General features: G+C 50.3%; 2 protein-coding genes across 4 annotated transcripts in view; one reads left to right on the top strand and one right to left on the bottom strand.

Moving 5' to 3' along the window:
* NCOR1 (nuclear receptor corepressor 1) overlaps nt 1–6,862 on the top strand; it is a 110,697-nt gene extending 103,835 nt beyond the window's left edge. For all 3 annotated transcript variants that reach the window (XM_080982719.1, XM_080982720.1, XM_080982718.1), the window contains 4 exons: nt 221–274; nt 992–1,213; nt 2,973–3,152; nt 5,407–6,862. In XM_080982719.1, the coding sequence (XP_080838845.1) occupies nt 221–274; nt 992–1,213; nt 2,973–3,152; nt 5,407–5,594 (644 nt within the window). In that variant the 3' untranslated portion in view covers nt 5,595–6,862. The remainder of the gene's footprint in view (nt 1–220; nt 275–991; nt 1,214–2,972; nt 3,153–5,406) is intronic.
* A 3,233-nt stretch (nt 6,863–10,095) lies between these two features.
* On the bottom strand, nt 10,096–21,461 carry TTC19 (tetratricopeptide repeat domain 19; the record flags this gene model as incomplete). The annotated part of the gene is made up of 10 exons (XM_080983160.1): nt 10,096–10,568; nt 13,256–13,418; nt 14,183–14,337; nt 15,290–15,384; nt 16,405–16,466; nt 17,640–17,696; nt 18,179–18,217; nt 18,764–18,874; nt 20,141–20,247; nt 21,284–21,461. 10 exons carry the CDS (start codon nt 21,459–21,461, stop codon nt 10,399–10,401), a joined length of 1,137 nt encoding a protein of 378 aa, XP_080839286.1. The 3' UTR covers nt 10,096–10,398.
* Nucleotides 21,462–21,493: the final 32 nt, after the last annotated feature.

Below are 21,493 nucleotides of genomic sequence, written 5' to 3'. Positions count from 1 at the left end.
CATCTGTCGCTCCGCCCACTTTTGCCCCTGGCTCCGCCCCCTCCCCGCTGTGGTCCCAGAAGGAATCCAGGCCTTGAGTTCAAAAAGCTTCCTTATCCCCGGTTTTTAAAAAGGCAGGGCAGAGGAATTGAAGAGAATCTCATTTGGATGAGGACATGTTTGAATTTGCCCGAGTTGATTCTAATTGGGATGTGTGTTTTGTATTTCTCTTTTTCAACAGCTGCCGCTCAGCCAGGGACTGAAATCTTTAACTTGCCCGCGGTCACTACCTCAGGTGAGCCTTCCTTGAAAGCACCCAGTGAGTCGTGGGACAGAGGAGGGTCTCTCTTCCTTACCACAGTCTTGAGCTGCTGTTGGGCAACAAAGCTGCTCTCACAATGGAGCCGGTGGTAACCTGAGAGTTTGGATGCTGCCTTCACAGCATTTTAGGAAATGTTTGCGTGTGGGGAGAAACCTCAGAAATTGAAACGATGAGGTCTAGAACCTTAAATAGACGCAGCAAGGATCCTGCCACAATAAGGGCAGGGAGCTACAGAAGTAGCTGCTGACACTTTGTATGTGGTTGTCACATCGCAGCCACATTCACTTTTTAAAAAATAAGAACTTTTCCACATAAGATGTGTCCTTTTATTAAAAATGCATCTCTAGGTTATTTGTGGGGCCTGCCTAGTGTTTTTACATGAGTAAAATGTGTGCTTTTATTTAAAATGCACCTCTGGGTTATTTGTGGGGCATAGGAATTCGGTTTTTTTCTTTCTTTCTTTTCCAAAATATAGTCCGGCCCCCCCCACAAGGTCTGAGGGACAGTGGACCGGCCCCCTGCTGAAAAAGTTTGCTGACCCCTGCTTTGGAGCATTGCATCCACTGTACTCACCATTTTCTTTCTCCCTCTCCCCACTTTCTCTGCCCCTCTTGAAAACTGCCTCTCCCTCTCCTTCCTGTCTCCCCGCCCTCCTCTTGTTCCCTCCCCGTCTCTCTTTCCTCCTCCCAGGTCCAGTCAGTGCTCGAGGTCATTCCTTTGCAGACCCTGCCAGCAACCTGGGCCTGGAGGACATCATCCGCAAGGCCCTGATGGGCAACTTTGACGACAAAGGGGAGGACCACGCCATCGTCATGGCCCAGCCCATGGGGCTGGTCTCTGCGGGCTCCAACCCCTCCCTGGCAGCCAGCAGCGATCTCCGGAGGGAAGACGCCAACCCTTCCCCCAACCCAGGTAAGGGCGGCCGCGGCACGCTTGGGGGGAAGCTTGCGGCGGCTGCGTGGGCACAGCAGGTCCTTCATGCACAAAGTTTGCGGCTCCATGGCTGCAGGTAGCAATGCTTCCTTTGAGCACCAGCTGCTGCGAACCACAGAAGGGGACAGTTGTTCTTGCGCTTGGTCCTGCTTAAGGGAATCTGCCACTGCGAGAACAGGATTCTGCACTAAATGGGCCCCCTTTGGCCTGATCCAGCAGGACTCGTCTTATCATTCATTTATGTCACGTGCCCTCAATCTCCAATTGACTTCACAGGTGGCGCTGTGGGTTAAACCACAGAGCCTAGGACTTGTCGATCAGAAGGTCGGCGGTTCGAATCCCCGCGATGGGGTGAGCTCTTGTTGCTCGGTCCCAGCTCCTGCCAACCTAGCAGTTCGAAAGCACGTCAAAGTGCAAGTAGATAAATAGGTACCACTCTGGCGGGAAGATAAACAGCGTTTCCGTGCGCTGCTCTGGTTCGTCAGAAGCGGCTGAGTCCTGCTGGCCACATGACCCGGAAGCTGTATGCCGGCTCCCTAGGCCAATAAAGCGAGATGAGCGCCGCAACCCCAGAGTCAGCCATGACTGGACCTAATGGTCAGGGGTCCCTTTACCTTTACCTTAGGCAGGAAGAACCAGCTGCACAAATGTAAGATGGGGACACCTGGCTTGCATGTGAAAAGGATCTAGGGGTCTTTGTAGACCGCAAGCTGAACACAAGTAAATAATAATAATAATAATGATTTATTATTTATACCCTGCCCATCTGGCTGGGTTTCCCCAGCCACCACTCAGACCGGCTTCCAACAGAACATTAAAATACAATAGTCTATTAAATGTTAAAAGCTTCCCTAAATAATGTGATGCAGCAGCAAAAAATAAGCTAATGCTATTCTAGACTGCATCAACTGAAGTATAGAGTCCAGGTCAAGGGAAGTAATAGAACCATTCTATTCTGCCTTGGTCAGGCCACACCTGGAGCCCTGTGTCCAGTTCTGGGCGCCACAGTTTAAGAAGGGTGTTGACAAGCCGGAAGGTGTGCAGAGGAGGGCAAGCAAGATGATCAAGGGTCTGGAAACCAAGCCTTATGAGGAACGGTTGAAGGAGCTGGGGGTGTTTAGCATAGAAAAGAGGATAGTGAGAGGAGATACAATAGCCCTCTCCAGATATCTCAAGGGCTGTCACGTGGAAGATGGGCCAAGATTGTTTTCTCCACTCCGGAGGGTAGGACTCGAGCCAATGGCTTCAAGTAACAAGAAAGGAAATTCTGGCTAAACATCTGGAAGAACTTTCTGATGGTAGAAGCTGTTTGACAGTGGAACAATCTCCCTCGGGAGTTGGTGGTCTCTCCTTCCTTGGAGGTCGTTAAGCGGAGGTTGGATGGCCCTCTGTCATGGATGTTTTAGTTGAGATTCCTGCATTGCAGGGGGTTGGACTAGATGACCCTTGGAACCTCTTCCAACTCTTATGATGCTATGCTTTCAGTGAAGGCAGCATGTAGCCAAAGAGGGCAACTGGTTGGCTACTGTGAGAACAGGATGCTGGACCTTGCATTCCTTTATAAAAACGATTTGAATGCAACTTTTGAAACCAAGTCCGCTGCCCACGCAGCAGCCCGTGTCCCATTCTCACCCCATATGAAGGGGCATCCCCCCTCTGTTGCAGAGAACTGGGCAGTCTCTGTCTGAGGGTGTGGAAGAGGCGCTGACATCCCTCCCTCCACCTTTCCTTTTTCCAGGTGGTGTCAGCAAGCAAAAGCTGATGGGGAAATCGGGCAGCAGGAAGTCCAAGTCTCCGATCCCCGGGCAAGGCTACTTGGGGACAGAGCGGCCCTCGTCGGTCTCGTCGGTGCACTCGGAAGGGGACTACCACAGGCAGACGCCGGTGTGGTCGTGGGAAGACCGGCCCTCCTCCACAGGTGAGCCAGGCCAGTTGTGGGCGCCACGAGGAAGCGCCTTGCTGTGGGTGGCAAGATCTTCCAGAAGGCTGCTTTTATTTGTTTGCGTAAAGCATGGGTAGGCAAACTAAGGCCCGGGGGCCAGATCCAGCCCAATCGCCTTCTCAATCTGGCCCGCGGACGGTCTGGGAATCAGCATGTTTTTACATGAGTAGAATGTGTCCTTTTATTTAAAATGTATCTCTGGGTTATTTGTGGGGCATAGGAATTTGTTCATTTCCCCCCAAAAAATGTAGTCTGGCCCCCCCACAAGGTCTGAGGGACAGTGGACCGGCCTCCTGCTTAAAAAGTTTGCTGACCCCTGGCGTAAATCAAAGCAAATTAGGCAGCTTCTTTAGGCCACCAGGCTACCTAGCAAGGCAGCTTTCCTTTCCAGTAAGCTGCAGCTCTTCCCTTAAAATGAAAAGCCAAGTTTGCAGTCCTCGTGGTTCTGAGTGGAGAGCTCCTTTAAACAGAGCCACAGAAAGCTGTATTAGGCAGAGTCAGACCATGGGCCATCGGCTTAGTGTTGCCAACACACACTGACATTGGCTCATCAGCGTTTCAGACAGGAGTCCGGCATGGATGTGCCATTGAAAGAAAACAGAGCAGCTTAGCCACCAAACCATGTTAAAAAGGCAAATGGGAAAAGGATACAGGGGTGGCCAACTCTCGAGAGACTGCAATCTACTTTCAGAATTAAAAATTGGCAGTGATCTACCCCCATTTTGGAGGGGTTCAGCTCAAAGTTGTTGAACTTATTTAGGGAGGAGAAAAGCCCCGTTTTAGGGGTTAAAAAAACAGCTTTTGGGGGGGAGTTCCATGGGGGGGTTAAAGGCAAGGGACAAAGGGGTAAAGTCACAAAAGATTGCTATGGATCAAAACATCAGCACAGAGAAAGCTCTGTCTTCCCTTCCAGAGATCATACAACAATGGAGGGTGTGGTGTGGCAGGAGTCAGTTTTAGTGACGCTAAGGAAAGGGAGGCAGAGATTGAACGCGATCTACCAAAACCTCGCGGGGATCTACGAGTAGATCGCGATCGACCTGTTGGACATCCCTGGGAGACTCCAATGAAAGAAAACAGGGGTGGCTTATAACCAGAACGAAATCACAATTAGATTGAAAGGGATAGGATGCTCTGCTGTCCTTACAGTCAAGTGCCGTATAAGTTTTGTGAAACAGAAACAGTCAATAAATATATTGGGACAGGGCAATCCCCAGGTGCGGGCCAATAATACCAATGGCTTGATATGTCCTCACAGGGAGGAAAGGCCTATTCATTGAGAAGGAAACAACTGTCCCTGCCTACCAGCCACAATGGCTCTGCTCCCACAGCTGGAGGCAGCCATGTTTCTAAATCCTAGTACAGTCGTAACTTGGATCCCGAATGCCTTCCAAGTCGAACGTTTTGGCTCTTGAACGCTACAAACCTGGAAGTGAGTGTTCTGGTTTGCAAACATTCTTTGGAACCCGAACGCCCGACGGGGCTTCCGGAAGCCGTGCCTTAGTTTCCAAACATTTTGAAAGTTAAACGGACTTCCGGAATGGATTCCATTCGACTTCCGAGGTACGACTGTAGCTGGAAACCGCCGGAGGGGAGATAAGCTATTGGGTTCAGATCCTGATTGTGGGTTTCACTGGCCAGTCACTGCGAGAGCTGGAGGCTGGACTAGAGAGACCATTGATTGGCCTGATCCGGTATTCTCTTACGCCAGGCATGTCCAAAGTCCATTTTGGGGGGCCTAATCCAGCCTGATGGTTGGATTGTTTCCTGGGGTAAAATCCCCAAAAAAGCTCAGCACCTTCAATCCTTAAAAAAAAGTTAACAACTTTGTGCACTTCATCAAATCTGGCCCTCTTTGAACAAAGTTTGGGCACCCCTGGCTTACGCTATTCTGTTCAGGTAGACAACCAGTGGGTCTCCTGTAGCAGAGCTCGGAGGACTCTATTGAGAACCACCTGGAGAGGGAAGGATTTGCGAACCGCACACTAGCTGTTGCCACAAGATCTTGTCCCCCACCAGTTGCACAGGGTAGTAGTTCAGGTTTAACCTCCTAATCTAACGTTCAATTCCTCTCGAGTCTAGTCAACCCTGGGTTGGAATGTGCTTGATCCAAAATGCAGGATTGGGCTGGGGGCTCTGTGCACAGGCTGGTAGGACTTGGGATGATATTTCAACCCCTCATTTCTTCTTCTTCTTTTCCCTCCCCGCTTCCAAAACCTTAACCCTCCAGGATCCACGCAGTTCCCATACAACCCTCTGACCATGCGCATGTTGAGCAGCACCCCTCCAACGTCCATCGCCTGCGCCCCTCCCTCGGTCAGCCAGGCCGCCTCCCACCAGCCCAACCGGATATGGGAACGGGAGCCGGCACCCCTCCTGTCCGCCCAGTACGAGACGCTTTCGGACAGCGACGACTGAACCAGGAGGAGGAGGCGGCCCAGGGAGGGGAGGGGAAGGAGCCTTTTGTAAAAGAAACTTCATTTCTGCGTCGGAAGCTGTTGGGTTGCGCTTTTTGTTTTTAAAATGACACGCCCCCCCCCCACCAAAGACTTTGCAAGCGAGAGCCGGGACCTTGGAAGATGAAGGAGTTACAGGAGCCGGTTTTGTGTGTGGGGGGGGTGGTTTTTATTTTTATCAAGACTCCCTTTCTACGCAAGCCTACGTGAGCAAGGGGAGGCTCAGTGCCCTGAAGATAAATATGTAAAGAGGTTTTGTTTGTTGTTTTTTTAACAAAAAGAGGAAAGGAAAGGAAGGAAAAAAAGGACCTATTCCTGAGCGACATCTTTTATTTGTAAAGAGAAAAAGCCTAACATAATGTCTCCTTAAGGAAAAAAAAATCATTCTTATGTAAATAGAGGTAACTTTTTTTTTCCTGCTGTGTCCCCCCCCCCCCTTTCCACATTCCCGTCCCAGCTCTGTTGCTAGGTATCTGGTGTGCTTATGTTCAATCAAATCATTGCATAAATGTTTTGGGGGTCATTTTATCTTTTTATTTTTAAGGAAAGTGTTTTATCAAAGGGTATAATATTTTGAGCACGCGATACAGCCCAGGACATCCCCTGCCTGTGAGCTCCGGTTTTGAGGGGCACCCACAGCCAACGTGTCCCCCAACCAGGCTCACACCCCTAAGTTCCCCCTCCGCGTCCCACCCTTGCTTGATCTGCAGAGAGCTACTTCTTGCAAGTGGCACCAAACAATCTTTCCTCTCCCCCCCCCCAAACCTAATTCTAGGGACTTTCCTCCCTCCCCTTTTCTGTGGTTGTTCAACACCTTGTGGGAAAACTTTTTTTTTTTTAAGTGACCCCGTTTAATGAATCCTGTACATTTATTTTTATTTTTAATACAAACCAAGCCTGGCCCTCTGGCAGGTGAGGAGGTCTTTTTAATGATTCTGCCACGCTGTAAATTTTCTTTCCCCATACAGTTGGGTTTCTGTTTGGCAACACTGTGAAAATACTTTTATTGCATGGGTACATAATGGTGAAGCTCCCTTCTCTCGCTCCCTGATAACTCAGACATGGCGAGGGTTCCCTCGCCGGCCACACACTGAACTGCTTGAATGGCACAGCGCGTCCCGGTCCCGACAATTCTTTTGCTTCAACATTGTCTGTTGTTTTTAAAAGGAAAAAAAAACCCACCCCACTTGTTGCTTTGACGGGCAGCCCTAGTAAATTTGTTTCCCTAAATCAGAAGGCTCCGGGTGAGTTTTGTCTTCTTAAAATTCCATTACTGGGGCGCACAGGGTGTGGGTGGCTGGGGTGGAAAGCTGCGGTTCTGCTGGAAGTCTTTTTCCCTTCTCCCAATTTTGTCGGAAGATTCAGGGTGGATAAAAGGAAATAGTTCTTCGTGCAGCGCATGGTTGAACTGTGGAACTCGCTGCTGCAGGAGGCAGTGACGGCCACCGACTTGGATGGCTTCAGAAATGGATTAGGCAATTTCATAGAAGATAGAGCAAGCAAGGTGTAAGGGACACGGGTGGCGCCGTGGGTTAATCCACAGAACCTCTTAGGCTTGCCGATAAGAAGGTCGGCGGTTCGAATCCCCGCGACGGGGTGAGCTCCCGTTGCTCGGTCCCAGCTCCTGCCAACCTAGCAGTTCGAAAGCACATTAAACTGCAAGTAGAGAAATAGGTACCGCTCCGGCGGGAAGGTAAACGGCGTTTCTGTGCGCTGCTCTGGTTTGCCAGAAGTGGCTTAGTCATGCTGGCCACATGACCTGGAAGCTGCACGCCGGCTCCCTCGGCCAGTAAAGCGAGATGAGCGCCACAACCCCAGAGTCGGCCACGACTAGACCTAATGGTCAGGGGTCCCTTTACCTTTACAGCAAGACAGACCTGGGTTGCAACAGCAGCAACTCTCCCAGCAAGTGGGATTCGGAGACATCAGTGCCTCCCGGATGGAAACAGTGTTCCTGGGAGCCACCGGCAGCCTCATCCTCTGTGGATTTGTCTCCAGGAACAGGGATCCTGCAGCCCTGCAGCTGCTCTTGGACTCCAGCTCCCAGGATGGTTGGGGGGAGTTGTGAGTCCAGTGATGCCTTGCACACCCAATGGGCCAAGCTGGCTTCTCTTGCATGGACCAGAAGAGGGACAGCAAGTGGACTTCTTCTGCAACTCTTCCCTGCAGCCCACTGCATGGGCCGCATCCTGCCCCCTAATCTCTCCCCCGACACACGATGTAGTACATCCTCCTGGCTCCCTATCATGCCCAATGCTCCCCAGTACCACACATGTTAATAGGGATGCGGGTGGCACTGTGGGTTAAACCACAGAGCCTAGGGCTTGCTGATCAGAAGGTCGGTGGTTCGAATCCCTGCGATGGGGTGAGCTCCCGTTGCTTGGTCCCTGCTCCTGCCAACCTAGCAGTTCGAAAGCTCGCCAAAGTGCAAGTAGATGAATAGGTACCACTCCAGCGGGAAGGTAAACGGTGTTTCCGTGCGCTGCTCTGGCTCGCCAGAAGCGGCTTAGTGATGCTGGCCACATGATCCGGAAGCTGTACGCCGGCTCCCTCAGCCAGTAAAGCGAGATGAGCGCCGCAACCCCAGAGTCGTCCGCGACGACCTAGCGGCCAGGGGTCCCTTTACCTTTACCACACACGTTGCCCTGTTTGCACGAGGGCTCTCTTGTCACCCTGCTTCATGGGGGTGCTTCTCCCCTGTAGCTCTAGGCCCCTGTTGTGGAGGGCTGGTCAGGAGAGGCAGACAACCCAAAACAGGATCCTTCCGTCTTAGGCGCTGCCCCAGTCCTCACCACCAAATGGGGAAGAGCAGAGGCAAAGGAAGAGAGAGCAGAAGCTGGCTTGTGACAGAGTCACAGGGTCCACCTACACCAGTATTGCTGGCACTGACTGGCAGCATCTTGCCAGGTCTCCTAAGGCTGGGAGATGCTGGGAAGTGTACCCAGGACCCAGCATCCTGTTCTCACTGTGGCTGACTAGATGCCATTAACAGGACACCAGCAAACAGGATTTGAGTGCAAGAGAGCCCTCTCCCCTCCTGCGGAAGCATTTCTGCCTCGTGCTGCCAAACGAACTGTGTGTCCCTTTCCCAGGAGTTGAACTGGCTCCCACCAGCTCCTCTGAACCGCTGGGGTTGGGGAAGGAGGAGGAAGAAACGGAAAGGGAAGCCAATTCTCCCATTCCGCCACCCACTTCTTTCTTTTTCCCCAGGGCCCTTCACCCTGATTAAACACCCACCCTCTCCAGCGGGCCGGTGCCAGCCCTCTTAAATCTTCAGAGTACCGTATTTTTCGCACCATAGGGCGCACCGGACCATAGGGCGCACCCAGTTTTTAGGGGGGGAAATCAAGGAAAAAAATATTTTCCCCCCCCTGCCCCAAAGAGCAGCGTACAGGCTGCACACAACCTCTCCCTGCCAGTGGGGTTGCGCGCAGCTATGGAAGAAGGCAAGGCAGCAAGCGGGATGGATCCCGCTCGCTGTTTTGGCTTCCCCTTTAGCCCCGTGCAGCCTCTCCTTGCCGGGAGAGGCTGCGTGGGGCTAAAGAAGCCATAGCCCCGTGCAGCCTCTCCTTGCGGAGGGGTTGCGCGCAGCTATGGAAGAAGGCAAGGCAGCAAGCGGGATGGATCCCGCTCGCTGTTTTGCCTTCCCCTTTAGCCCCATGCAGCCTCTCTTTGCCGGGAGAGGCTGCGTGGGGCTAAAGAAGCCATAGCCCCGTGCAGCCTCTCCTTGCGGAGGGGTTGCGCGCAGCTATGGAAGAAGGCAAGGCAGCGAGCGGGATGGATCCCGCTCGCTGTTTTGCCTTCCCCTTTAGCCCCGTGCAGCCTCTCCTTGCAGGGAGAGGCTGCGTGGGGCTAAAGAAGCCATAGCCCCGTGCAGCCTCTCCTTGCGGAGGGGTTGCGCGCAGCTATGGAAGAAGGCAAGGCAGCAAGCGGGATGGATCCCGCTCGCTGTTTTGCCTTCCCCTTTAGCCCCATGCAGCCTCTCTTTGCCGGGAGAGGCTGCGTGGGGCTAAAGAAGCCATAGCCCCGTGCAGCCTCTCCTTGCGGAGGGGTTGCGCGCAGCTATGGAAGAAGGCAAGACAGCGAGCGGGATCCATCCCGCTCACTGCTTTGGCTTCCCCTTTAGCCCCGTGCAGCCTCTCCTTGCCGGAGGGGTTGCGCGCAGCTATGGAAGCAGGCAAGGCAGCGAGCGGGATCCATCCCGCTCGCTGTTTTGGCTTCCCCTTTAGCCCCGTGCAGCCTCTCTTTGCCGGGAGACGCTGCGCAGGGCTAAAGAAGCCATAGCCCCGTGCAGCCTCTCCCTGCCGGAGGGGTTGCGCGCGGCTATGGCACAAGCCTGCATTCGCTCTATAGGACGCACACACATTTCCTCTCAATTTTTGGAGAGGAAAAACTGCGTCCAATAGAGCGAAAAATACGGTAAATGTTGTCGGCTCTCTTTTTTTCTTTTTAAAGATCCACCCTTAAGCTGAAGTCATCTTTATTCAGTTTTGGGATGCAAAGCGTAGCTTTTCGTCTCCTTTCCCAGCCCAGAGATTTACGGAGACGCCTGCCCGCATCGTATATTTCGGTGGCACAACCTCACCCCAGCCTCCTGGGGTCTCCCACCCACTGACCCCTCTTGGCCTTTTTACCAGGGATTCTTCATGGGGTCGCCTTGCGTTTTCCGCAACACACCTGTCCTTGCCACGCAAAGGGAGACGCTGTGCTTCTGAGGGTTTTGCGGCCGACGCTTGCGCCACCCTCTCCCTCCTGCGCCGCCTCCATCACTTCTGTTCTCCTCCTGAGGAACTGGTCGTAGAGACTGGCCCCTTCCTCTGCCGCCTGGCAAGCTCGGCCAGCTCTTTCCGGATGTGTCTGACGGAAGCCCCGTCTCCAGCTGCCTCTGCCTTCTGCAGGGCTTCTTTATAGACAGCTTTTGCCGATGAATACTCTTCTGCGTTTTGTGGGAAAGAAGGGGGGGGGAGCAAATGAGGTAAGTACCCGCTGTGACAGAAACACAATTTTCTCCTATGATGAAATTTATGTACATAGCGCTGCACGTTCGCAACCCACAGCGTTCACAACCCGTGTCTGTGCACGTGCGGGTTGCGATTTGGCGCTTCTGCGCATGCACGACCGCCGAAACCTGGAAGTAATCCGTTCCAGTACTTCCGGGTTTCGGCGGTCGGTAACCCAAAAAAATGCAACCTGAAGCAGCTGTAACCCGAGGTATGACTGTACAGAGGTATCTCTGGTTACCAACGGAATCCGTTCCGGAGGTCTGTTCATAACCGGAAGCCGCTTGTAACATGAGCCGCGCTTTTGCTAACGGCGCCTCCCACTGCACAATTTCTGCTCGCATCCTGGGGCAAAGTTCGCAACCAGGAGCGGCTACTTCCGGGTTAGCGGAGCTTGTACAGTGGTGCCTCGCAAGACGAAATTAATTCGTTCTGCGAGTTTTTTCGTCTTGCGGTTTTTTTCATCTTGCGAAGCACGGTGTTGGGAAAGTTTTGGAAAAGCTTCAAAAATCACAAAAGTCTTCAAAAACCTCAAAAAAGGCTACCACACCGCGTGCTATGAGTTGCTCCTCGAAGTCAAGTCACAACTGTATTAACGGTTTTAAGAAAAAGGAAACAAACTTGCAAGACATTTCCGTCTTGCAAAGCAAGCCCATAGGGAAAATCGTCTTGCGAAGCAACTCAAAAAACCAAAAACCCTTTCGTTTTGCGAGTTTTCCGTCTTGCGAGGCATTCGTCTTGTGAGGTACCACTGTAACCCGGAGCGTGCGCAACCCGAGGCATTCTCAACCGGAGGTAGCACTGTATCCAGCTCAAGGGAAGTCATGGTCCCACTTGATTCTGCCTTGGTCAAGTTACAGGGAACCAGGCAGAGGGCCTTCTCGGTAGTGGCACCCGACCTGTGGAACGCCCTCCCACCAGATGTCAAAGAGAAGAACTACCAGACTTTTAGAAGACATCTGAAGGCAGCCCTCTTTAGGGAAGCTTTTAATGTTTAACAGACTACTGTATTTTAATACTTTGTTGGGAGGCCAGCCAGATGGACAGGGTATAAATAATAAATTATATTATATTATTATTGGTTGGACCACAGCTGGAATGCTCTGTCCAATTCTGGGCACCACCGTTTAAGAAGGATGTTGACAAGCTGGAAGGTGTACAGAGGAGGGCAACTAAGGAGATTGAGGGTCTGGAAACTGAGCCTTACAAGGAACGCTTGAAGGAGCTGGGTACGTTTAGCCTGGAAAAAAGGAGACTGAGAGGAGATGACGACAGCCATTTTCAACTACATGAAGGACTGTCCATAGAAGATGGAGCAAACTTGTTTTCTCCTGCTCTGGAGAGTAGGACTCAAACCAATGGATTCAAGTGACAAGAAGGGAGATTCTAATTATCAGGAAAAAGCTTTATGAAAGTAAGAGCTGTTCCACAGTGGAACGGACGTCCCCTTTGGGAGATGGTGGACTCTCCTTCAATGGAGATTTTAAAGCAGAAGTTGGATGGCCATCTGTCATGGATGCTTTAGCTGAAATACTTTATTGTCACTTGTACAACTTGTATACAGTGAGATTACATAAGCACCCCCCACTCAGCTCTCTTAGTCTTAATTTCCCTAGTTTACTGATGCACACCCACCAAACCCGAAAGTCAGTTGCCCTGTTGTTATCTTTTCATTCAGCAGCCTAACAGCCCACGGACAGAAGCTGTTCTTTACCCTGTTGGTACGACTAAACATGCTTCTATATCTTCTGCCTGAGGGCAGGAGATCAAGAAATTGCTGGAGGTTGAGTTTTTCTTAGGTCCTGGGTACACTTCCCAGCAGCTCCAGGTAGGGCTGCCTTAGAAGACCTGGCGAGATGCTGCCAGTCAGTGCCAGCAAGTAGTTGAGATTCCTGCACCGCAGAGGGTTGGACTACAGGACCCTTAGGCTCCCTTCAACTCTACAATTCCATGGTTAACAGTGCAAGGATGTTAATACAGGCATCCTCCTTGACCAAAAGAGCAGAGAGGAGTTACTTGAGGGAAACTGGAAGCAGAGCAGAGTAGCCTTGGAAGCTGACTTCAGAACATGAGAAGAGCCTACTACATCTTGTCCTCTCGGTGATCAACTAGATGCCCATTGCGGGAAACCCGCAAGCAGCCCAGCAGCCCTCTCCCCTCCTGCAGTTTCCAGCAAATGATATTCAGAAGCCTTGTTGCCTCTGACTGTGGGGGCAGAGCCTGCCCATCCTGGCTAGTAGCCATCAATAGCTTTCTCCTCCTCCGTGAATTTGCCAGTGCTTTCTTAAAGCCGTCCAAATTGGCAGCCATCGCTTCCTCCAGTGGGAGGGAGTTCCACAGTTTCAACTTAATGTGCTGCCCAAATAAGAACTTCCTCTTTATCTGCCTTGGGAAAGAGGCAGGATATAAATAAACTAATAAAACAACAACACAGTATTTTATATATTTGTACTAAGTTTTCTTTTTTGGATACTAGTCGTTGACCGTAATAAGACTGAGAGGACTATTTGGGAGGTTGGGGGGGGGCAATTGTCCTTGTTTTTGATGACAGCTCTCCAGTTAAATGCCAATTCCACCCAACCTGCTGTCCTTCAACACCCCCCCCCCACCTTTTACAACCCACCTTTGTGCATGAGAATCCCAGCGAAGTTGTTCAACACAACGTAGGTCTCTGGGTGCTCTGTCTGCTGGGCCAGCTCCGACGCCCTCCTTACTCGCGCGTAGGCATCTTCGTAGAGGCCCTGAGCATCCAGAGCCGTCGCCAAATCGTTCATCAGAACTACCGTCTGTGTTGGGGGGGGGGGGAAGGAGCGGGAGGGACGATCTCTCATCAAAAGGAATCCTTCCTCGACCAGCCTTGCCTTGTCTATCTACAAAGAGCATGATCTGCTCTGAGAACACCTAAAGGGCGATCAGAGGCCCTTTTCAGCAGTGAATCTGCTCACATCAGGGGTGGGGAACCTCAGGCCAGCTAGGGGCCGAATGTGGCCCTCCAGGCCTCTCAACTGCGGCCCTCACCAGTCCTGCTCCACTTCTTTTCTGACTGGCAGCTGTTCTCCTGGGTTTCAGGCAGAGAAATATCCAGCAAGGATCCCACCAGCTGATAACTTGCAGGTTACCGTATTTTTTGCTCTATAAGACTCACTTTTTCTCTCCTAAAAAGTAAGGGAAAATGTGTATGCGTCTTATGGAGTGAATGCAGGCTGTGCAGCTATCCCAGAAGCCAGAACAGCAAGAGGGATTGCTGCTTTCACTGCGCAGCGATCCCTCTTGGCTGTTCTGGCTTCTGGGATTCAGAATATTTTGTTTCTTATTTTCCTCCTCCAAAAACTAGGTGTGTCTTATGGTCTGGTGCGTCTTATAGAGCGAAAAATACGGTATGTTTTTTTTTTACTGGAGGTGCTGGGAATCACAACTGGGAGTTCCCCAAATGCGTTGCGCAGGCTCTTTCCCAGAGCTACGGTCTTGACACTTAGATTTGTTTGCAGAGAAAGATCGGCGTTCTCCACTCCCGAAACGTAACTGCTCCGCTCACATGCTGCGCCCTCACCTGGGGATGTGTCTCTCCTTGAACCTCCATGGAGATCTGCAGCGCCCTCTCGTACATCCTCTGGGCCGCGGCTGCCTGGCTGTGCGCCAGGAGGTAGCGGGCGTACGAGTCGAGGGTCATTCCCAGGAGCAGACGGGTGTTGGATTTTTCTTCCTCTGTGGGGAACAGGAGGGGGAAAGAGTGTGGCAATGAGAGCCAGTGGGGTGTACTGGGGAGGAGGAGGCAAATTTTGGAGGTGGGGACGCACATTTCTGAATTTGTGTGTCGGTATTGGGTTCAAATCATTCAAGGATAAACCTCGGGTGACCTCTGGGCTGCCCTCTCTTCCTCTGTTGGAAAGGAAATCGGGGAGGAATTGTGAACACCAATCCAAGTTCCTGAGTTTGATAACGAAGGGTACTACATTTGGTTTTTTTATTTACAGTGGTACCTCGGGTTAAGAACTTAATTCATTCCGGAGGTCCGTTTTTAACCGGAAACTGTTCTTAACCTGCGGTACCACTTTAGCTAATGGGACCTCCCACCACCACCGCACGATTTCTGTTCTCATCCTGAAGCAAAGTTCTTAACCTAAGGTAATATTTCTAGGTTAGCGGAGTCTGTAACCTGAAGCATCTGGAACCCGAGGTACCACTGTATTTAGGGAACGGGATTGTGATAGAGGTGTCTGAAACTATGCACGATGGAGAACAGGCTTTCCCAGACTTGGGTCTCCAGCTGTTTTTGCGACTACAGTTCCCATCATCCCTGACCGCCGCTTGGGATGATGGAGTTGTAGTCCAAAAACAGCTGGAGACCCAGGTTTGGGAAACCCTGATGTAGAACATCGTCTACGCTAGCTGGCAGTGGCTCTCTAGAGCAGGCACCCCCAAACTCGGCCCTCCAGCTGTTTTGGGACTACAATTCCCATCATCCCTGACCACTGGTCCTGTCAGCTAGGGATGATGGGAGTTGTAGTCCCAAAACAGCTGAAGGGCTGCGTTTGGGGGTGCCTGATCTAGAGTTTCAGGCGGGGGAATATCCCCAGCCCTACCGGGAGATGCCATCAGGGACTGGACCCCCGGGACCTTCTGCATGCAAAGCAGCTGTTCTGCCTTCCCACCATACCTGGCAAAACGTCAGCAGGGATGTCCTTTTGTTTTGCGACCTTCTCCTCCAGGGTCAGAATGCAGAATTCGTAGCCAGCCAGGGCCAACTTGTCCCTAAACCAGAAAAATAAAGTAAGTGGGGAGGAGGATGTCATCACAATCCAAAAATGGGGAGCTGCATTGTGTTTTCTTACTGCGAAGCTGCTTGGTGTGTTTTTAGGGCTGCATGACTTAAATCGGTTAAATGAAACTGTATCTGTACATTCCGTAAAACCAACTGAAATATCGTATTTTTTGCTCTATAAGACTCACTTTTTCCCTCCTAAAAAGTAAGGGGAAATGTGTGTGTGTCTTACGGAGCGAATGCAGGCTGCGCAGCTATCCCAGAAGCCAGAACAGCAAGAGGGATTGCTGCTTTCACTGCGCAGCGATCCCTCTTGCTGTTCTGGCTTCTGAGATTCAGAATATTTTTTTTCTTGTTTTCCTCCTCCAAAAACTAGGTGCGTCTGGTGGTCTGGTGCGTCTTATAGAGCGAAAAATACGGTACATTTTTGTTCCAACAACCTGTGGAGCCTGTGCGGTGCAGCACTCAGAGTGTCGGACTAGGACCCGGGAGAGATCTGGGTTCAAATCTGGCCATGAAGCTCGCTGAGTGACCTTTGGCCTCTCACTCCCTCTCAGCCTCCCCTTGTTGTGAGGATGAAATGGGGAGGAGGCAAACCATGCACGCCCCACCTTGGGCTCCTTAGAGGAAAAGGTTTGGTTTAATGCACTAACAAACCAATAAAACAAAAAATAAATTGGCTCATGAGATAGCTCAATTCATTCGGCCGGTCAATAATAATGGGCTGTCTCCAGCTAAGATTTGCTCTTGAGTAGACCCAGCATTTCAAGCTGCGGACATTCCCAGCCCTCCCTGCAGCTGCCTGGAATTTAACCTGGCAATTATTTGTGCAAGACGGGGCTGTATCACTGAGCTGTGTTCCCCCTTCCCCTGCATGGGAACAGGGAACGGCTACTGAAATTTCAGGGGCCATGATGGAAGTATGCTAAGACAGGGGTGGGGAACTGGATGCAGCTGGTGCAGCAAAACCCGACTGCCCCCCCCACTGCCCCCTGGACAGACAAACTTACTCATTCCGTGCTGCATAGATGCTGGCCAGCTTGAGGGACATCTCTATGATGGCGTTGTCATCCTGGAGAAGGGAAAGGAAGGTTGCAGGAGATTAGCCAGCTAAGATTGCTGTTTACCCCACTGCTAAGACCACAAAATGGACCACAAAGAAGGCTGATTGCAGAAGAATTTATGCTTTTGAATTCTGGTGCTGGAGGAGACTCTTGAGAGTCCCATGGACTGTAAGAAGATCAAACCTCTCCATTCTGAAGGAAATCAGCCCTGAGTGCTCACTGGAAGGACAGATCCTGAAGCTGAGGCTCCAATACTTTGGCCACCTCATGAGAAGAGAGGACTCCCTGGAAAAGACCCTGATGTTGGGAGAGATGGAGGGCACAAGGAGAAGGGGACAACAGAGGACGAGATGGTTGGATAGTGTTCGCGAAGCTACGAAGATGAGTTTGACCAAACTGCAGGAGGCAGTGGAAGACAGGAGTGCCTGGCGTGCTCTGGTCCAGGGGGTCACGAAGAGGTGGACACAACTAAACGACTAAACAACAACAAGAAGACCACAGGAAAACCTGCTGGATCAGGCCAATGACCATTTACTCCAGCATCCTGTTCCCACAGTGGCCAACCAGATGCCTGTGGCAAACCAGGAAACAGGGTTCAAGCACAAGAGCAACACTCTTCCTTCCTGTGGTTTCCAGCAACTGCCTCCAACCGCAGAGGCAGAGCAAAGCCATTAGGGCTATAGTCATCAATATTAATCCCTCCATGAAGGGCCTAATCCTGCCTCCTGCATTCCATAGTTTGATTCTACCCTGCATGAAGAAGTACTTCCTTGCCACAAGGCTCCACCATCCGAAAACTGATCAGCCCTCTCTCTCCCTGGTCCAATGTCCCCATTCCATGCCCATTCAGGATGTGGTGCTCCAGGAATTGCATGGGCAGAAGTTAGATCAGGATAGCACCTTCGCTTAGCCTTACCTCACCAGGTGCAACTATCAGCTCACCTGGCCCAGTACCGTTATGTTCCTACATTATAAACTCTGTGGTCTTTCTTGGTAGGGCAGCTATATAAATCTCTTAAATAAAATGGAAGTTTCTTAAAAATCAAATCTGCAAGTTAGCTTTCTCCTCCTCCAATTCCACCAAAACTACTACAAAGTTCTGTCTCGCTTATTACACGTTTCTAGAATCCAGACACCTGGGATCAGATCAGGACGGGTTTCTAGCAGAGAAAAATCCTTACTTGCTTCATGTCCCCAGCCAGTAAGTAGCTCATGGCTGCCTTGAAAAGTTTTTCTGCCTGAAATGAGAGGACAAAAGGGAGAAATGGTCAAAAGAGCCAAGAGATAGGGAAAGAGCTAGAATCAGTTCATGTCTAAAGGTAAACCTACATAATTTGCAGTTTCCGTAACAGAGAACCAGAACACATCTGTTCCTTAAAATTTGCGCTTCTCTGAACCTTGCAATGCAGTTATCTGGCTAGGTAATGTGTTTTAAAAAACAAACAGTAAAGCGTGCATAAGAATACACTTATTTGTGAAAACAGTATACAAAACTCCATTGTAGTAGGGGAAAATTACTTTGCAAATATGTGTACATTAGGCAAAAAAGCATATAAAAATCTACATTCGGATTTTTAAAACTGCACTAAAATTCTGCAGAATTTTCACAAGGGCTTGAAAACAAACACAGATTCACCCGTCCCAGGAAGGACCAGGGTCTTAAGGGAGCGCTCCCTGTTCTGTAAGCAACAGGGGTTGGCCTCTTCTTGAACTAACTTACGTGATCCAGCTGACCCCTCATGAAAGCCAAATTCGCCATCTGCAACAGACAAAAAAACCGGAGCTGCTTAGATGTTTTAAGAGGAAAATTGTCCTTTTACTCTGCTTCCATCAGTGGAGATCTCAACCATATGAAAAACGAGGAGGACTAGAAAGTTGTCCACATTTGATTCTGTGGAATGAAAGCTGAGGTTTTAAGGCTGCTCAATGTTGCACTCCAGAACAATTTATGCACGTTATCCAGCTATGTATTATAATAATAATAATTATTATGGAGCTTCTTCCTCATATTTTCCAATTTAACACAATGGGTAGCCGTATTTTCACCCACCAGTGTGTATGTGAGTGTTGCCGCATCAAACTCTTTTTATACGATTGTCCTTTAACTGTTCTATGTGAAAATGTTTTACACATTTTTAACCCGTACAACTGCATCTTCGCTGCATCGTACATCGCTCTGGGATGCCTCACAGGAAGCGAATCATAACAATCACAATGATAAGATGTTGTGCTGTGATCTCAGGACAGACGTTCCTCCAATTCAGTGTGGCTTCCTTGCAGGGTTTTAAGCAGCTCTTGGACTCACCGTGTCGTACGTATAAATAATTGCTTGCTTGTTGTCCGACTGGTGCGAGAGCCTGGCAGCTTCGTGAAGGAACCTCTCCGCCTCTTCTAACTCTCCTTTCATGATGCTCAGCTGGGGGCAAAAACAGAGAAAGCCAGGTTTAAACCATCAAGTGAAGACCGCTAATACAAGACCCTGCTTGCAGAATTTGCACTGGCCGCCAATTTGCTACCTAGCCAAGTTCAAGGTATTGGTAGTAAAGGTAAAGGGACCCCTGGCCATTAGGTCCAGTCATGGCTGACTCTGGGGTTGTGGCGCTCATCTCACTTTATTGGCCGAGGGAGACGGCGTACAGCTTCCAGGTCATGTGGCCAGCATGATGAAGCCGCTTCTGGCAAACCAGAGCAGTGCACAGAAACGCCGTTTACCTTCCCGCCAGAGCGGTACCTATTTATCTACTTGCACTTTGATGTGCTTTTGAACTGCTAGGTTGGCAGGAGCAGGGACCGAGCAACGGGAGCTCACCCCGTCGCGGGGATTCGAACCGCCGACCTTCTGATCGGCAAGTCCTAGGCTCTGTGGTTTAACCCACAGCGCCACCCGTGTCCCTAAGGTATTGGTACTAAGACATAAAAGCCCTAAGCAGCTCAAAACTGGTCTACATGTGAGGCCACACCAGCATGGTGTAGTGGTTAGAGTGTTGGACGAAGACCTGGGAGACCAGGGTTCGAATCCCCACTCAGCCATGAAGCTCCCTGGGTGACTTTGGGCCAATCACTGCCTCTCAGTCTAACCTACCTCACAGGGTTGTTGTGGGATAAAATGGGGAGGAGGAGGGAAGTGTAGACACCACTTTGAGCTACTTGGAGGAAAGCTGGGATATTGATGCAATAATGTAACAAAATAATATTTCAATGGAATGCATTGCTCTCTGGGCATCAGAAAACTTTCTGATGGAAACAGGACATTTTCCTATGCCGATCAGCACCGGAAAATCTTTCCCAAACACCCAAATCACTGAGGGATACCGCTGCCCGCTATGCTCTGTCAGGTACAATTTGAAGTATTAGATACCATGAGAAACTGAAGTATCTGAAGAAGTGTGCTTGCACACGAAAGCTCATACCAAGAACTAACTTAGTTGGTCTTAAAGGTGCTACTGGAAGGATTTTTTTTATTTTGACTATGGCAGACCAACACGGCTACCTATCTGTAATGAGAAACTGACTCACTGCAGGTCAGGAGAGACATTGGTCTAGCTAACCTGGTGCCCCTTCGCCCCCGCCTCCATGTTTGAACCTCAGCACCTGTCAGCCCCAGCCAGCAAGGCCAATGGGTTCACTCCCACCACCCCACTGTGATTAAGTTCCCGCATCTAGTTTGGCCCCAGAACCTCACCTTGGCCTTCTTTAGCAAAAGAATGATGGTGTCTTCTTCCTTCCCCTCGCTCTGCCCTTCTGCTGAATCCTTCTCTTTCTCAGCTTCGCGGGAGAAAAGGGAAAAGGCTGGAAACAGGAAGGGGGAGATGGAGTTTAGAAAGCCAGTTCGGCGTGGACCCAGAGGGCAGGTGTGCTCTTGACCATCCTCTCACAGTGTGGAGCGCTTCAGCAGGAGCCAGAGTGGCTCCTAAGGGGATGACATCTGTTGCAATCTCTGAACAGTCATCAAGGGCATTTGTAAGTATTATTATTATATTATTTTAATGTTGTATTTTAATCTTGTTTTTAAGTTGTATTCATTCAACTTGTTTTTATTATTGCTTGTTAGCCACCCTGAGCCTGGCCTTGGCTGGGGAGGGCGGGGTATAAATAAAAATTATTATTATTTATTAAATTTGTATACCGCCCTAAACCTGTAGATCTCAGGGTGGTTCACAACACAAAATCACAATATAAAAAACACAAAATAGATAATTTAAAACAAAAACAATCCAATAACCCCCCCTTCCATAATAATAATAATAATAATAATAATAATAAACATCAGTAACAACTAACAGTGAGCCCTTAATATGACTACTAATCATTCTTTCACTTTTAGATCATTGGACAGAAACACATTATAATAGCTTTTTAGAATGTTTTTCACTGTAACTGGTTTTAGATGTTTTCAATCGATTCTGTTTTCAGAGTGTTGTGGTCTCCTTTAGGAAGTTTTTTAAAAAATGGATCTCTCTTTGCTGCCCTGAGCTGCATGGGGAGGAAGGGCAGGGTACAAATTCAATAAACGCTCCCTCTTTTATGTTTCTGTTATGCAGGCAATTAGATTACATCTCTGCACAACTGTCACCTGATTTGTGGTCACAACTTTTTACATGGCTTTTAATTATATGGATTTTATGGGCTACGGTCGCTATAAACTGCTCTGACACACGCACATAAATAACTATTGCTCTTGTCCATAACAAATCCCCTTTAGCAGCTCAGACTGCCTAAGTCTGGGACAACAACCTTCCCCTTCTTGCCCTTCTCTAAATACTGCCTGCGTAGGCCCCGCCCACAGCGGAAACCACGCCCCCGTCGCTGGCCACGCCCCTCGCACCTGATAGGCCGAGGCCTCCCGCCAAGGTAGCGGCTCCCGCGGCTGCTGTCAGGCGCTTCCCTCCTCCGTCTCCGCTGCGGCCGGCCCTCGCCTGAGCCAGGCTGCGCCGTCCCAAGGCCGCCGCGGCCGCCGCCATTCTCAGGCCCCTCCGAGGCAGCAGCGCCACACACAGCGACATGGCCCTTTAAGAAGAGGAGGGCGACCTTGACG

Source organism: Podarcis pityusensis (genome assembly GCF_964106645.2).
Source record: "Podarcis pityusensis genome assembly, chromosome: 15".
Lineage (NCBI taxonomy): Eukaryota > Metazoa > Chordata > Lepidosauria > Squamata > Lacertidae > Podarcis > Podarcis pityusensis.
The sequence above is the reverse complement of the archived record's forward strand: the minus strand, read 5'-3'. Positions and strand labels throughout refer to the sequence as shown.